Source organism: Diplotaxodon limnothrissa, linkage group LG11 (assembly GCF_057381915.1).
Source record: "Diplotaxodon limnothrissa isolate DT_005_m linkage group LG11, D_limnothrissa_male_GT1.1, whole genome shotgun sequence".
NCBI lineage: Eukaryota > Metazoa > Chordata > Actinopteri > Cichliformes > Cichlidae > Diplotaxodon > Diplotaxodon limnothrissa.
Window position 1 is genome coordinate 11,199,056 of NC_140606.1, and position 17,354 is coordinate 11,216,409.

The 17,354-nt window shown below is 41.7% G+C and overlaps 3 protein-coding genes across 4 annotated transcripts in view; 2 read left to right on the forward strand and 1 right to left on the reverse strand.

Moving 5' to 3' along the window:
• The window catches only part of usp45 (ubiquitin specific peptidase 45), a 36,139-nt gene extending 34,854 nt beyond the window's left edge, over window positions 1-1,285 (reverse strand). For both annotated transcript variants that reach the window (XM_085366187.1, XM_085366186.1), the window contains exon 1: window positions 976-1,285. The gene's annotated coding sequence lies outside the window, so the exon portion shown is untranslated. The remainder of the gene's footprint in view (window positions 1-975) is intronic.
• Window positions 1,286-1,546: 261 nt separating this feature from the next.
• tstd3 (thiosulfate sulfurtransferase like domain containing 3) lies at window positions 1,547-10,433 on the forward strand. The gene is made up of 4 exons (XM_085365091.1): window positions 1,547-1,825; window positions 1,916-2,077; window positions 2,494-2,653; window positions 10,002-10,433. The coding sequence occupies exons 1-4, from the start codon at window positions 1,687-1,689 to the stop codon at window positions 10,060-10,062; spliced, it is 522 nt and encodes a 173-aa protein (XP_085221217.1). The 5' UTR covers window positions 1,547-1,686; the 3' UTR covers window positions 10,063-10,433.
• Window positions 10,434-13,690: 3,257 nt separating this feature from the next.
• On the forward strand, window positions 13,691-17,354 carry LOC146622382 (desmin). Its single transcript, XM_085365092.1, has 11 exons — window positions 13,691-13,917; window positions 14,063-14,222; window positions 14,367-14,516; window positions 14,915-15,034; window positions 15,136-15,231; window positions 15,326-15,460; window positions 15,547-15,657; window positions 15,740-15,850; window positions 15,996-16,120; window positions 16,219-17,082; window positions 17,261-17,354. The coding sequence occupies exons 1-11, from the start codon at window positions 13,691-13,693 to the stop codon at window positions 17,352-17,354; spliced, it is 2,193 nt and encodes a 730-aa protein (XP_085221218.1).

Consider the following 17,354-nt stretch of genomic DNA (forward strand, 5'->3'; position numbering starts at 1 on the left):
TGCTTTTATATAATTTTTAATATTCACATGTTTACATTTCAGTATTGTAAAACTTTACTGTAGATCTAATTGTTGTAACATTTTATTTGGAGATATTTGATGGCTTGGGCCCCAGGAAGACTAGCAACCACTGTTGTGGAAGCTAATGGGGTTCCTTATAAATAAACAAATAAACATTGAATCGTCAAGCACTACTTTGCTTCCAACAATAGTGAAAAAATATATATTAGGATAGAATAACTAATTATGTTTGCACAATTACACTCTTGCTTTCTCATATTTTATATATATTCAGTAAACTACTTTTCATTAAAGCAGTTGTTTTTTCTCTCCTTCATTCAAAAGCCCAAGCCAACTTCTCCTTGCTGGGCTCCGACTCAACGAAATCCACTTTCAAGACAACAGCACTAAAAACAACAACAACAAAAATTCTTTTTTTTTTTTTTTTTGCCATACCAGAATAGCCTCTGCTGAAGATTATTTAAATAATTAAACGGTAAATGCAATATGTGGTTTGGCTGTTATAAGTTGGTGTGTTTGACGCTACTCTCAAGCTGGTGTGTTCGGGGCGATTAAATCAGGTGACTGATTTAACCAATCAAAAACTTTCCACTGCTTGTAGGTTTAAGCTGATTTTCCTGGTGGACTCCTTTTGAAATAATTTTTACACCCTTCGCCTAACATGCTACTGACCTAAACGTTTTCTAAACTGCAAGAAATCTGGAAGCGAACGGTCACAATACCTACGGCTACATGATATGCCACTGCTAAATAAAGGCAGTAGGAGAAAATCAGAGTTTTTACGACAGATAACTCTATTAATGGACAACACCATGATTAAGAGGCCTTAACAACCCCGGCAGCCCGGTTTGGGTGAGAATAAGAGGCGCCTAACCCATTTATTACGGAAATTTTAAAAATTAGTTTATCTTTTTCATACTAGATTTAGCGAAAATGGAATATGTATTAACTCACCTCTTAAAGTTAGGCTCCTATGTTGACTTTGTCAGCTAATATGAAGCCAACACTGAGATGTCAGCTCTTCCTGGGTTGCAAAAAAAAGGCCAGCTACATTAGCTTGGTAGGATAAAAACTGAACTGGTGTGTTTTATCCAAAATTACACGCAGACATTATGGCTATTCAAAGAAAAAACGCGCAATACCGTCAACAGTTATCTCAATATCTTTTTGTTTCCACCCTTGACTTTTAAAACATGTGTCAAGCTTTCGTTAGCATTTACAGGCAGCACTGGTTATGTGTGACGCACTACGGCAGCTCAGGTTGGCCCAATGCTGCATTCAAGTTGAGTGGGAAAATCTCTTTTTTACTAGAGGTAAATAAAAGCTTGTTTCCCATCTTTATGCGTTTCCCAGTTTCCCATGGCGGCGAATGCAACATAAATAATGTTTTTTGTTTTTACTTGATGCACTTGTTTGATCTAATTAGGGGACATGATGCTAATTTGTGTTGATAAATAGTTAGTTATTACTTGTTTGAAACTATCACTAAGGCATTTGTGGGGAAAGAATTTTGGCCCATTAGGATATCCGTACGTCTGCGCAAGCGCAGATAATTGTCGGCATTGTGACTTTTTTTAGTTGTCCCACGCAGATACGCTTAAGTGAGGGTTTGTGTTGAAGAGCAGTGATAATTTAGAGTGCAGTATCTGGCTTTGATAATCACACATGGCCTTGAGAAGTTGTTGGAGACTTGCCGGTGTTGTCCCGCGGCTTTTATGGAATAATACCGTCCAGTTTGAAGCTTGCGTCCCGAGAGGACAAGGCTCTGTGTCCAGCAGTGTCAGCACTCGCCCCGGTTACAAAAGTGAGGTTTAACATGAGTGACTCACTGTCATGTTTTGAAGGAGCTCATATACTGCATTAAGTATATTGTCTGTCTTGTTTTTAAACGCAGAGTTGCTGTTCCGCACATTCAGTTCAACGCCAGCGAGCACAGTCGTGAGTTATGAGCAGCTGAAGGAGCTCCTGGTTGGGCGGAAAGCGGTAGTTATAGATGTGCGAGAGCCCTGGGAGCTCCGAGAATACGGCTTCATCCCCGGCTCCATTAACGTCCCCCGTGAGTACTGCTCTCTCTACCTGCAACATTGTTGTCCGGCTGGGCTGCCAGGGCTGTAGACTTGTATACTAGTGTAGTATACTGCAGTTTGTGTGGGTTGGGGGTAAATAACAAATCGTAAATGTCCAAAATGAAGCAAACTCATACACAGTTTTTATATTGTTCATAAAACAAACATTTGAAGGTGTGCTTTGTCCCCGTGGCTTCATAATGGCAAGTTTAATTAGGTTTGAAATGTGCTCAATTTGACATACAATTCTAAATGGAGTAAAACGCAAGCAATATGAGCCACTTCATATTATATGGTACGAAGGAGGGCATTATTCTAAAATATTACTACAATGCTTCCAACCAACTGTTCTCCAGAGCACCAAACCCATCATACTTCCTTAACCTTTGTGTTTTTGACTTTACAGTGGCGCAAGTGAACACTGCACTCCAGCTGGGTCCAGAAGACTTCAAAGAAAAGTATGGTGGTGAATTACCTCACCAGACAGATAACGTTGTGTTTACTTGTTTGGCGGGAATCAGGAGCAAGACTGCGCTGAACACGGCCATCACACTGGGATACAAAGAGTGAGATATGTGTCCTTGGCTTATGTCTGTCACCGTCACTGGTTTCCACCTCGTCATTATGTTTCTTACTAGACTTGGCCATTTTCAGTCACGAGAAAAGTTATCAGTATTGTGGTTAAACTTAGACTTTTATAGTTACCACCATGAGACAGCATTTACTATAGTTGAGGTTATTGCCTTGTAGTTACACAATGCTGTTCCTCCTCGGAAGGATACCACATGTCCCACATCACATTTTCTATGTCTATGTGTCAAGTGTAATGGCTATCTTTGTTTCTTCTTGGAGTTCTCTATTTCTCTTATATCTAAAATAAGAGTCTGGATGGACAAGAGGCTGTTTTACGCGTCGGTTTGTGCAACAACGACGGTAAAACCATCGTGTCGCTCCGCCATTCGCTTACTTTATTTCTCACAAAACTTTCACAACAAAAGCACCATATCCTTTTCAGGCTTTTCAAAATAAAACATGTAATAACTATAAATGGCGCTAACATTCCGGCCCCTAATTGTTACTGCTAAGGCATAACAATTACATATTAACACAATAGAGCGTCATTTAATATCAACACTCATAATCTAACTGGCTTAACCAAACATTATATGAAACATAAGTCATATGTGTTGAACATATATCTGTTACACATGAGGCTGATATTCAAACTGTTGCCTCCATTTCAAGCAACAAACATAACTTGTCGATAGGCCTCTCCAAAACGCTAGTTTTGGTTTTGACAAACACACGTCTGACAAGTCCATGTGAGTCTGGAACTGTTCTCTCAACCTTTCCCATTAACCAGGAACTTCTTGGTGCACTGTCATCAACTATGAGAACAACATCTCCTGGTCTCAGATTTCTCCTAGTCACTAACCACTTCTGTCTTTCTTGTAGAAGCAGCAAATACTCTTTAGTCCAACGCTTCCAAAAAATGTCTGACAGGTACCGCACCTGTCTCCACCTTTTTTTTGCATACAAGTCCTCTCTTTGAAACAATCCAGGTGGCAGTACTGGCTGCCCTTTAAGAAGAAGTAGATGATTAGGTGTAAGTGCGTCTAAATCATTGGGGTCATTAGACGCTCTTGTTATTGGCCTGCCGTTGACAATTGCTTCAACTTCACATAGCAATGTCCGCAAGCATTCATCATCCAGAGGTTGCTGCTTTAGGATCTGGTTAAGAATTCTTCTAACTGAGCGAATTTGTCTCTCCCAGATTCCTCCAAAATGTGACCCTGCTGGGGGGTTAAATATCCAGGTGATGCCCTTTTGCATGAGCATTTCTGAGATTTTTGAATGATTCCATCCCTTGATTGCTTCACGCATTTCCCTTTCTGCACCCACAAGGTTAGTGCCATTGTCTGATCTCATGACAGACACTTGACCTCGTCTTGCAATAAACCTCCTGAATGCATTTATGCAAGAATCAGTCTCAAGTGAGTGGGCAACTTCTATGTGTATTGCTCTAACAGCAAGACATGTAAACAATACACCATATCGCTTAACTCTGCTGCGCCCATGCTTGACCTCAAAAGGTCCAAAATAGTCTACGCCCACATTTGTGAATGGAGGTTTGTCAGGAATCAGGCGATCTTGTGGCAAGTTTGCCATTCTTTGTTCACCAGGTTTCGCAGATGTCCTTCTACATGTTACACACTTTGACAGGATCTTTCTTATTGCTGAATCTGCCTGTGGAATCCAGAATCTTTCTCTCAGCCTGGATAATATGTAATTCCTTCCTCCATGGCCTGTTTCTTGGTGAATGTGTCTCAGAATCAAAGTAGAAACATGATGACTTTTAGGGAGAATCACTTGATGCTTAACATCGGCTGGTAGTGCAGACTCATGCAACCTACCGCCAACCCTTAAAACTCCATCCTGGACAAAAGGATCCAGCTTCACAATGTGACTGCTCCTTTTAAGCTTGTCACCCTTTTGAAGACTTGCAATTTCTTCTGCGAAGCTTTGATTTTGACAAAACTTAACAATCTCAGTTTCTCCCTTTGCAACATCTGCAGTGGTAAGTGAAGATCCCTTAATACATGTTTTGAACTGCTGCATTTGACCTGCAACCCTTTCAGATTTCCTTTTACTGCTGTCACAGCCACTTGCTTGTGACGTGAGAAGCTTCCGATGCGCACTTAACCTGCCAAGCAGCTGCTTGAACGTAAGTATCCAGGAAACTGCCTTTTTTAGACGGTACCAGTCTGAATAGTGAGAGATCAGTTTGTTCACTGGATTTTCATGTAATTTTGTAACATCCACACTCATCACCTCTTTGACTTCGACATCATTTTTTGGTATTTCTTTAATGTCCGGTGGAATTGGCCAGTTTTTCTTATCTTTTGTCAAAAACTCTGGCCCAGCAATCCAGTTTGAACACTTCATGAATGTCTCTGTGTTCATTCCTCTTGAAGCGTGGTCAGCAGGGTTTAATTCAGAGTTTACATACATCCACTGACTTGGTTTTGTGTTGTCTCTAATAAGTGACACTCTATTTGCTACAAATGTCTTAAATCTGATGTTCTCGCTGGAAATGTACTTCAAAACAGTGCTACTGTCAGACCAAAACACAGATTCTTCTTGTGGCATTTGCAGCTCCTTTCTCATGAGCTTGTCCATTTTTACAGCAACTGCAGCTGCTGTCAACTCCAGATGTGGAATTGTTATCTGCTTCAGAGGAGACACTCTGGACTTGCCCATAATGAATGAGCAGTGAGTTTCTCTTTTCTGGTTTGTGATACGGAGGTAAGTAACGACTCCGTAACCTCTCTCACTGGCATCAGCGAAGTGGTGCAATTGTGTAGATATGACCACTCCAAATCCAGCAGGTTTCAAACACCTGTTGACGGTAAAGCCATGAAGTTTTGAAAGCTCTGAATGCCAAACTTGTGACCTTTGAGCCAGTTCAGCTGGGATTTCCTCATCCCATGAAATCTTCCTGCCACATAGCTCTCGCAGGATGATTTTTGCTGTCAGAATGACAGGAGACAAAAAGCCCAATGGGTCATATATTGCACTTACAAATGAGAGGATGCCTCGCCTAGTCTTTGGCACAGATTTTTCAGTTATCCTGATCTTGAATACATCTGTCTCTGTGCACCAGTTCACTCCTAGGACTCTTTCATCTGGTAGTGCATTATGTCTCAAATCCAAATCTTTCATCTCTTTTGCTCTTTCCTTTTCAGGAATGGAAGCAAGGACAACTCTGCTGTTGCTCATCCACTTTGTTAAGTGAAATCCTCCACTCTCACACAATGCAGTCAGGTCCCTGACCATAGTACATGCCTCTGTTTCATCTGAAACTGACAGAAGACAATCATCTACATAAAAATTGTTCAGAACAGCATTAACTGCTGCTAGTGGCATTTTTTCTTTAGCATCTTCTGCTGCCTTTTTTAGTGCATAGTTTGCACAGCTTGGGGAGGATGTTGCCCCAAACAAGTGCACCATCATTTTGTATTCTTGCAGAGGTTCATTCAAGTTCCCATTTGGCCACCAGAGAAAACGCAAAAGATCACTGTCCTCTGGAGGTACTCGCACCTGGTGATACATAGCTTCTATGTCTGACATCAAGGCAATGTGATCCCACCTAAACCTTGTTAGTACCCCAATCAGTGTGTTCGTTAGGTCTGGCCCTTGCAAGAGTTCTTCGTTCAGTGATTTCCCTTGAAAGGATGCTGCACAGTCAAAAACTACACGGAGTTTTCTTTTCTGGGGGTGGTACACCCCATGGTGTGGTATGTACCAAACTCTCATTTTCAGGGGTAGTCTTTGTGTTTGGTACCTGAACTGCGTAGCCTTTATTCAGCAAGTCAGACATGAAGCTCTGATACTCCTCGTGAAACTCTGTGTTTCTGATTAATTTTCTTTTCAGATTCTCTGCCCTCTGCATTACTGCACTGCGGTTGTTTGGCATTTTGACAGCTTTGTTTCTCAAAGGAAGACCTATGCGATAATGACCATTAATCCTTTCAGCTGTGCCACTGACAGAATCCATAAACATGATGTCTTCTCGTGACATTTCCTGTTTTTCCTCAGAAGCTTTCTCTGGAAAATCATAGTTGAGCTGTTGCATCAAAAGATTCTCAACATTAGTGATAGAGATGCGATTTACTGAAACACTCAGCTCTCTGTCAGAAGGAGTAGAGCAAGAATCTCTCTTGAGAGGGCCATTGATAACCCAACCCAGGACTGTTCGAACAGCATATGGACCGTTATCGTTACTATGAATAATCTCCCATGGTTCCATAGCCTTGTGCACATCACATCCTATCAAAAGTCCAATGTCTGCGTCTGAATGTGGGAACTTGATTTGCCGAAGATGTGGCCACCTTTTTAAATCATCCTGTGTAGGGATGTTCTCTCTAGACACTGGAATGTCTGCATGAGTGTAAATGTCAGGAAGATCTATATAGGTGTTCTCATTTAAACCACACACATCTTTTCTTGTCCCATTGTGCGAAGCATGAATTTTGTCTTCTTACCTTCTACACCCAGTTGTCTCATCAGTTTTTCTGAACAAAACGTGGCTTGGCTCCCATTGTCCATGAATGCATAAGTCTCAATCAACTTATTGCCTTTCTTCAACTTAACCCACACAGGAACGATCGATAACACATGAATGCCTTTTCCGGCCCCCGTGGCTCCACAAATTCTGCCTGAAGTGTGTGTTTCATCACTTGTTGTGGGAATGTCTGAGACATTTCTCTGGATGCAATCGTCTGCCTTACTGTCCTCCTCCTTTGTCCAATGAAGCATACTTGGATGTCTCTTAGAGCAGTACTCACACAATGATCTTTTCTTACAGTCCTTACTCAGATGACCTTGTGTCAGACATGCAAAGCACAGACCCTTTGCTTTAAGGAACTCTAGTCTTTCTTTGTAAGGCTGGTTTCTGACCTTTTGACATTCTGCCAGTGTATGGAGTTTTTCACAGTATATGCATGGTTTCTGGAAGGCATTGCTAGTGTGACAAGAAGCACTTTTATTAATTTCAGGTGACCTTTCATTTGCAACTTGTGTTACACTTGTAGCAAATGTGCTTCCCCTTTGCCTGGATGATCTAGTCATTCTCACATTTGCAGATGACTTTGCTTTGTCTTCAGCATCCTTAATGTCACCATACAAAGGATCTGCAGCTATTTTTGCTTGTCTGTTTATGAATCTAACCAGATCTGAGAACTTTGCTCTCCTTCCACTTGTTTCTTGAATGTCAAAAGCAGAGACTCTCCACATTTCTCTCATTTTGTATGGCAGTTTAGAGACAATAACTCTGAGGTTCGTGGGGATCTCCATCTCTTGCAGTTGACTGATGTCTTGCATTGCATTGTTACAACCAGTGAGAAACAGTGAATAGCTATGAAGAGCCTTTGCATCATCTGTTTTGATTTGTGGCCAATTGAATGCTCTGTTCATGTAGGCAGTTGCAATTCTCAGTTCATTACCATAATGACAAAACAGCAACTTCCTTGCCTCACTGTAGCCTTGTTGAGGATTCATGTGCTGACAACTTCTTACCAAATCTCTGGGCTCACCTCTGGTGAACTGTTCAAGGTAATATAACCTGTCACTGTCACTGTCAGTTTTGTCATGAATTGTATGGTCAAAGGCTCTTGTAAATGGTATGAACTCAAGTGGATCACCACTAAAAATGGGAATGTCTCTTTGAGGCAAATGTGACAGTCTATGTTGTTTGACTAACATCTCAGTGATATCATTTTGTTTCAACATGACTTCACATAGATTCATTGGAATAACACTGGCATCAGTTTGGTGCAAGTCATCTTCTTGTTTTACACTGTGACTGTTTACCTTTGAATGCCCATCATGTTCACCTTGTACCTTTGGCTCTTGGAAGCTGAAGTGCTTAACAGCTGATTCACACTGTTCCACATCATTTTTACAGCTGTCATATTCACAGTCCTCTAACACTTTTATTTTGGCTGTAGAAGCAGCAATAGCTGTCTCGATCTCAAGCTGTTCTCTTCTTGCTTTTAACTTACATTCTTCAATGTCCAAGGCTTGTCTCTGTTTCAAGGATGCGGCTCGTGCGAGCAGAGCAGCGCGCTCTGCTTCTTCTTTCTGCCGTACAGATGATACCGAAGAAGCTCTGGACGATCTTGATGAGCGGCTACTGACTGAGCTTCTTCCAACGCTGGTACCTGATTTCTTTGCAATTAGTCTAGCAGTCACTGACACGCTGTCATCTGGGCTCACGTCGTCTTGATGCTGATGTCTTGTTACGATGATCCATTTCTCAACTTCAGTCATAAACGCACTGAACTGCTCCTTTTTTGGATTGAACCAGAGCATCTGGTCCACATTCCTTTCATCTTCTGGCAACAGTGACAGTACATCATCATTTGCCCGTAAGAATTCTTCATGCAGCTTTGAAAAGTTACTTAAATGTTCATCAACAATGTCAAGGCTTTCATTCTCTTTCATCAGTCCACTAATTTTATTCATTTTTGAAGTTAATTGTGACAGCTTGGACCTTCTTGCGTTTATGTGCCTGCCGAGCTGTTCTTCCAAACCTCTTCCGGTGTACTTTTGCGCCCTCTTGTGGCCAGTCCCGCTACTGCAGCTCTGTGCCCTGGGCCTGCAACCTTGCGGGTCTTTATCTGCCATCTCTGCCCCTTTTACACAACTTCTTATTCAACAAGTGTTCATGAAACAAAATGGTCTATGACACAAAGCTGAGGCTTTCGTAGTTAGTGTCATCTTCTTAAGACCAAAAACACTGTCACTGACTTATTTGTAAGAAGTTGAGAATCGCAATTGTTCAGTTTTAACACGACTTGTAGCTTAGCAGCATATCATAGTCCAAAACTTTATCCATGAAAGCTTATTTCTTCTTTTCTTAGATTCTTCATGCATACAGCTCTGTGCACTTAACTGACTTGCTGTATCAAACTTTGCACGATCTCATAGCGATGCAGTCGTCTTGCTCGGGAGCATGATGGTTTTACTTAATGTAATGGCTATCTTTGTTTCTTCTTGGAGTTCTCTATTTCTCTTATATCTAAAATAAGAGTCTGGATGGACAAGAGGCTGTTTTACGCGTCGGTTTGTGCAACAACGACGGTAAAACCATCGTGTCGCTCCGCCATTCGCTTACTTTATTTCTCACAAAACTTTCACAACAAAAGCACCATATCCTTTTCAGGCTTTTCAAAATAAAACATGTAATAACTATAAATGGCGCTAACATCAAGTATTAAAACACTGTGATTGTCTGGTGATGGTAAAGTCACATACAAATGCATGATTTTGTTTAAAAGTCTTAAATTATGAAAAGTGTGATTTCGTCAAAGCAAATGTTCACTTTTTTCTTTCTTTTGTGTCTTGTTTCAGTGTTCAGCATTACTCTGGAGGATGGCAAGACTGGGTGAAGCATGAGCAGCATAATCAGTGATCATGGAACTGGAAAGATATTTATATATCTATTTGAAGCTATTTTTGCAATTATTCGAGTTTAGAATGTGAAGTGATGGCGCAGCCTTGTAAAGGGCTTAAAAAAATTTCATGGCTCCTCATTTCAATGTTAAAATCTCAAAGAGGTGAAACCAGTTTGCTTAAATCCACATCTGCCATACAATATTTCTTGAAACCCCTCTTTAATTTCTCTCAGGCTTAACCTCCTTCTAAACCCTTTACAGCTTTTTGAAATAAGCTCAAAGAATCTTCTGAAGTGCTAAAGATTAATTATGCAAATAAAGTCTTCCACTCCATAATGTGAACTATTTTATTATTTCCTGTTGACATATTGTAAATATTAAATTGCTCAACAGGCAGTGCAGACTTTGCCAATACTTAATGCATTTATTAATAAATGTACTATTTAATAAAGTTATCAAAGCTAAATAAACTAATATTTAACTTGAGTCTGTGTGTGTTTATTATTATTTTTATTATTTATATATTGGGCAGGATTAGTAGATGACCTAAGAGGACATTCGTTTAAGTAATTCCAGATATAAATAGGCATAGAGAGGCTTGCCGGGGTGACAGCTGCTGGGGAAGTACTACGATTTACTGTATTGAAAGTCCTTGTCTAATATCCTGTATGAATTTGTCACCAACTCTCCACAGGTTCCTTCATCATCCGTGATAATAAATGGGTTTGTTTTCAGCAGGGAAGAATGTTTCCACTACAGTTTGCTGACCACCGCCATGGACCTTGTTCCCTATTCCTTCTTTTACAGCTTGAGCTGAAAGTCCCTGCAGAATCAGCAAATTTTAATCTCACTGTCTTGTTTAATTTGGACAATATTGTTTTAAGTTACTTTAGTTTATCCTAAAATTCAGCTTAATCATTGTGAGTGACAGGAAACTGGCCTCTAGGTGACTTTTCAGATGCGTTAGTAAATTATCTAGAAGTGTTTATTGGTTTTCTTTGGGGACATAATTGATAGCTTTAAAACATACCTGACATTGTTGTATCACCTCAGCACTTTACAGGGATTTTTGTTTCTTTTATATTTGAGCTTGGTGTTGACAGTAATGACTTGTAAATAAAAATAAACAGTTTTTGAGAATCAGAAAATTTTGTGATGCAATAATATATTTACTTAAGATTTACATCTATATAAATATTTAATTTTGATTGTTTTAGAGTTTTCACCTCTCTGATACAGTTTTTAAATAAATAAGAAAATATTTAAGAAATATATATGAAAAAATAGTTTTATGAACACTTAAACATATTTAATACCATATATTGATGCATATATATTGTATGAGCAGTTCCATTGGTAAATTTGTCAAGAATTTGTGAAAAATTCTATTAATTGACAGCAAAGCTTTGCATGGTATTCAAGACAGAATAATCTTTACACAACGTTGTAAAAAATTAAGTTTTCACAGGACTTAATAGCTCTGTGAAAAACTATGTGCATCCATATGGTTACTGGTAATTGCACTTGATCAAATGATCATCAGCATGTGTGAACATCTCCATCAAAAGAGACGTTTTGGCAGTTTGCTGGTCTGGAGCATTCAATACCACAAGCTTTCCAGGAGTGGACATCCTAGCAAATCCCCACCCCAAGGTCAGACTGCGCTCAAAAACTGCAAAAAACCCAAGGGTAACATCTCAGACTCTACAGGCTCAGTTAGCATGTTAAAGTTCATGACAGTTAGAAAAACACAGACCAGTCTTGCTTGCAGTGGTTGCCAGGAGAAAGAACATGGAAGATTATGTTTACAAAGTTACATCTGAAGAAACCACAAGATTTCTGGAACAATGTCCATTGAACAGATAACACCAACATGGAGATGTTTGGCTATAATGCTCCGTGCTACATTTTGTAAAAACTAAACACAATATATCAACACAAACACCTCAAACATGCTGCCAGCATGGTGGTGGATGGGTGATGATCTGGGCTTGTTTTGCAGCTACAGGACCTGGGTACCTTACAGTCACTCAGTTGACAATGAACTCTGTATACCAAAGTACTGTAGAGTCAAATATAAGGCCATCTGTTTGACATTTGACGGACTGATAATGTCATACAGAAAACCACTACCTTGAGATACTCCATCTAGTAAAGGAGTATCTTAAAGTAGTCTTAACTTTATTTATTAACTAAATTTATTATTAAATAATACATTTATTCAATCAGTTTGCTGAACGTTCTCTGCTGCCACAAGGGCGTCTTTCATAGCAAATGCCACCACCCTCTAAATATAATATAATTATCTGGTATTTGTCATTTAACACCAATAATAATAATGATAATAACAAAGCATTTTTAGTTCAATATTATCATCCATTTTAATAAGTAATAATTAAATATTTAAATGAGTATCAGGCAAAAAAAGTTATAATACCACACAATGATGTATAAGAGTTTGTGGTCTTAGTAAATGAAGTGAGGTTTTATAAATACTGTAACAGAAAGCATCATCATAGTGAACAACGGTTGGTGGAACGTGAAACAAGCAGCTTAGTAGAGAGATGACTATTCACATGACTGAAACATTCCGGCTCTTCCCAAAAGTCCCATGCGGCTGCAAGATGTGAGGTCAGTAGGAGAGAATAGATGCTCACTTAATCCATCACGGCAAGTTTTCACATGGAACTGTGAATAAATCATCTCATAAGTTGGATTTTAATGTTCTAAGCGGACTAAACCAACATCGGCTTTATGCATATTTTGAGTTTTTTTGTGGTTTACCATGTTGCTGTGGTACCTTCTTTTTTATAATTGAGCTCATTGTAATATCGTCCAACCCCTGCCCATGTGATTCTGTAGGTGTCAATGTAAACCATGAACAGGGCTGACTGGCATTTATGCCCTTTTATCACTGTGTCATGTCATCCGTAAACTCCAGACTGTAATCTCCCCCCTCCTTTTCTTCCGCTTCCTCATCTTCCCGCTGAAGCAGTTAATTCCATTTTCTTTTTTCTGCATACTCCAGTTTTAATATGTTGAAAACAGAGCAGACTAATAAGTACTAATTTACGTCAAAATCTTGCCAGCGCTCTTTTGTTCCTCTGCAGCCACAGCCTCATCAGGTCACCCTCTAGCTTCTGCTCAGCATTCAATTAAAGTCCCTCGTCCCATCAGAGCACATCACATCAGAGATGCACCTACTGGCTGCAATGACTTACTGGACCCTGCCTCATTGCCTGCCTGCCTGTCTCCCTGCTTGTCCTCTGATGCCGGACATTAAGGTGGTGGATGTGTTGTAACCCAGGCAAAAACCCATTATGATTTGGATAAAATAAGGAGTCTGAGAGACTTGTGCCCACAGCCATGATCCCAGCCCATTTCTGCTTCTCACAAGCTGCTGATACATATCTGAGAGGCAGGTCAAGCCTGCTTTAGTACGGAGGTTCAAGATTCCGCATGCGTCGGCTCATGACCTGGGCTGTTTTGAACAGAGCAGGAGCATGACTGTCAATGGGGAGTATAAAACCTCAGACTGTGCTGACAACCAGAGAGTGCAACAAAGGAAGGTTCAGGAGCAGTAAAGTGCAGCAAACCACTGACTGTTTCCCTTCACAGAACCAAAGCCACATAGAAACCGCTGCCATGAGCTTCAGCCCAGAGAGGATCTCGTCCTACCGCCGTCACTTTGAGGACAGCAGCAGCTCGTCCTACCAGATCAGGGTGTCGAGCCCATCCCCCACCAGGAGAGAGGCCCGTCGTGCCTCCACCGGCTGCTTCTCCTCTAGAGCCGGGGCCAGCAGCATGCGTGTGGACTCAGTGGGACGAAGGACCATGTCTGCAGCACGCAGGTCTCGCATGGTAGGAGCAGGGTAAGCCATTGGATTTTTGTTTTACAGGCGAGGCCGCGAAAATAAATTCTTCTTCTACAGGCTGTCTTTAGGAATAATTTTAATCACTTAAAGGAACATATTTTGGTGCCTGTGGCTGTAGGTTAACTTGTATCAGTCATTTCAGTGTGAGTGCAGGTGCCATGGTGTGCGTTGGGCCGAGCGGAGAGCCTGCCATAGACCTGGATGTGGCTTCAGCTGAAAACCAGGAATTCCTCAGCACCCGGACAAGCGAAAGACAGGAGATGATCGTTCTCAACGACAGACTGGCCGTATACATCGACAAGGTGAAACAACCTTTTTCAACTCGATTTTACTTATTTTGATAGGCGCAGCGAAAAGCAGATATCACACTGAACTCAAACATGTTGCACAGGAGTAATTCTCATCTTGTGGAGTGTGGTTTAGACTGAGTTTTCGTGTCCTTACAGGTGCGATCGCTCGAGCAGCAGAACAAGCTACTGGAAACTGAGATTGAGGCCTATCAGAACCGGTTTGAGAAGCCTGTGGGTCTGCGCCTGCTCTATGAGGAACAGCTGAAAGAGCTGAAGAAGATTGCTGAACAAATGAGAGTTCAGAGGGTGAGACGAGAAATCTCCCGGATCCTGCCTCTGCTCTTCCTTTGCTTAGACACTCAAGAGGGCATTAAGTTTACACCTCACCGATCTGTAGAAGATCCACCCAAACAACGATACAAGACGTCAACTTGGTGTTTTCAAAGTTCTTTACCTGGTAACAAGCTCATTTCTGGCAGGCAATTTGAGGGGGATCCTGACCGTATTTGGGTGTCAGACTACAGCTGTTGTCAGATGTGTTTTATGCACAGATGAGATGACTTGATAATGTGCTGGCAGGCACACACACAAGAATGAAGCTGAAATATAAAATGCAAAAGGCTCAGCTAGATTTTGCGCACACCCTTGTGTTCACCTTCAAATCTAGCAGACAGGCGTCTTACTTATGCGTTCTTGGTTTTCAGGACATTTCCTTGGCGTCCAAAGAGTCTGCAGCTGCTCAACTAAAGGCAATCAAAGTCAAATATGAGGAGGCGGTGGAGCTGAGGAAGAAAGCCGAGTTAGACATTGAGGCCTTCCGTCCAGTGAGTGACATTAAATTAGCCACTGTCCTGGGTGTGAATGTCGCCTACACATTATTTCTCAGGGGCAGACATACATGATAACACTTCTGTTTATTTTTCAGGATGTGGACAAAGCCACCTCCTCCCGCATTGCCTTGGAGAAGAAGCTGGAGCAGTTAGAGGTTGAAATTGAATTCCTTAAACGAATCCATCAGCAGGTGGGTGACATCTTTACGTAGGAATTAGCTATTCCAAGTTTGCCTTTTATTTTTAATGATTCCTAAAGGCCTCTCTTTTTTTTTTTTGGTTTAGGAAATTGATGAACTCATGAAACAGATCTACGCCGCTCACGTCTCAGCCCAGAGTGCGTTCACTCTGCCCGACTTGGCTGCTGCTTTGAAACAAATTCAAACCCAGTATGACGATATCGCAGCCAAAAATCTCCAGGTACAAAAATATCACACAAAACCGCTTCCAGATGATGAAAAGTACACAGTTGAGTCTTCTGTAACGTTATCATTCTCCACTGTTAGGAAATGGATTCGTGGTATAAAAGCAAATTTGAAGATCTAACCCAGAAGACGTCGAGGCATGTTGATAAAGTTCGAAGCGTTAGAGAAGAAATAGCCAGTGCCAAAAAAGATGTGAGTATTACAAGTGAAAATTAATATGTAAGAACCGTTTATTAATATTGAGTGTCTATAATTGGGCTGAAACTGTCCCTAGATCCAAAGTAAAGAACGAGATTTGGATGCCATGCGGACCAGAAACGAGGCTCTTGAAGCTCAGATCCGTGAGACACAAGAGAAGTACAGAAAAGAACTGGAAGACCTGCAGGTAAATGTCGGCTCATGTTGTCCCAGGGTGCACACCTGATCCCACCAGAGTCAGTCATAAATACACACATGCTCTCACATTCATACATGCAAACACAAAGCCACTACAACAACACATTCATTTTATAACCCCGATTTCCTGATAGGCTCGGATTGAGGCCCTGCAGCTCGAGCTGAAATCCACCAAGGAGAAAATTGCGCTGCACCTGCGTGAGTACCAGGAGCTTCTGAATATCAAGATGGCTCTGGAGATTGAGATCACAACTTACAGGTAAGTGAAAAATAGCCACCTGAAAATGATTTTTGGGTTGTGTCTTTGAGTGAATATTAATAAATTTGGTAATTTTTTGTCTTTTTTTTCCTCTGCAGAAAATTGATCGAGGGCGAGGACCTGCGGCTTTCTGGCATGATGCAAACCTTATCTCTCACTAGCTGTAGCATGAGCGCCATTGGTGCCGGGATGAGCATCAGTGGAGGAGGCATGGGAGGTGCAGGTGGAATGGGTGGTGGACTGATAGGACGTGGTGGTGGGGGAGACATTGGGGGCAGAGTAGGAATGGGTGGGGGCATAGATGCAGGAGGCATGGGAACAGGTCCAGGAATTGCAGGTTTAGGTGGAAGAATGGGTGCTGAGGGAGCCAGTGGTAAAAAAGGTCCTGCTGGTACATCAGCTGGGGCAGACTTTACTGGTAGTCATGGATTAGGAGCTGGGGGTGTAGGTGTAGGTACTGAAGCTAATGGTGGGGTTGTGGGCAAAGGCAATGGCAGCAGAGCAATGGGCACTGGAGGAACAAGTGGTTCTGGTGCTGGAGGTGTGGGAAACCTGGGATTCGGTACTGGAGGCAAGAGTGACAGCAGCATAGGTGGGACTGGAATGGGTGGAGGTGGTAAAACTGGAGGTTCAGGTGGGATGGGTGGAACTGGCACTGGGTTTGGTGGAGGAAATGGTGGTGTAGTTGTAGGAAAGAGTGGTGGACTTGCTGGAGGAATAAGTGAAGAGGGTAGTGTAGCCCGTGGAATGGGTGGTGGAGTTGGAGGCAGTGGAGGAAGTGGGGGTGTGGGTAGTGACGATGCTGCTCTGTCAGCTGCTAGTGGCATGGGGAAGACAGGTGGAGGAAAGGGTGGCATTAGTGGCACCGGGACTACATATGGCTCAGATGGACATGATAAGAACATCGAGGCCTATGCAGAGCAGGCTGTGGAGCTGACGGAGAGGAGGACGGTGCTCATTAGGTAAAGGTACCATCAGGTGTTTTTGCAGTTCTTTCAAACAGGACAAGCACTCACACCCAGAAAGTACAACCAAACACTACCCTTCATTAAGAAACAATGACTTAACCTGGTCTGTGACAGAGTCGGGTGTGGTTTAACATGCTTGTTTCAGTCACTTTGTCTCTCTGTCTCTCTACAGAACAGTCAAAAATGAGGATGATGTGCTGGAAATGGACCACCAAGAACAGACCTACACCATCACCGGGGCGGCCGATGAGTCGGACAACGAGTGA

Excerpts from the sequence above, each read along its gene's own strand:
- tstd3 (XM_085365091.1), top strand. The coding sequence starts at position 1,687 with ATGGCCTTGAGAAGTTGTTGGAGACTTGCCGGTGTTGTCCCGCGGCTT. Across the intron at positions 2,078-2,493 it reads CGGCTCCATTAACGTCCCCC|TGGCGCAAGTGAACACTGCA; the intron begins GTGAGTACTGCT and ends TTGACTTTACAG. Across the intron at positions 2,654-10,001 it reads ATCACACTGGGATACAAAGA|TGTTCAGCATTACTCTGGAG; the intron begins GTGAGATATGTG and ends GTCTTGTTTCAG.
- LOC146622382 (XM_085365092.1), top strand. The coding sequence starts at position 13,691 with ATGAGCTTCAGCCCAGAGAGGATCTCGTCCTACCGCCGTCACTTTGAG. Across the intron at positions 15,035-15,135 it reads ACATTGAGGCCTTCCGTCCA|GATGTGGACAAAGCCACCTC; the intron begins GTGAGTGACATT and ends TTTATTTTTCAG. Across the intron at positions 15,232-15,325 it reads TTAAACGAATCCATCAGCAG|GAAATTGATGAACTCATGAA; the intron begins GTGGGTGACATC and ends TTTTTGGTTTAG.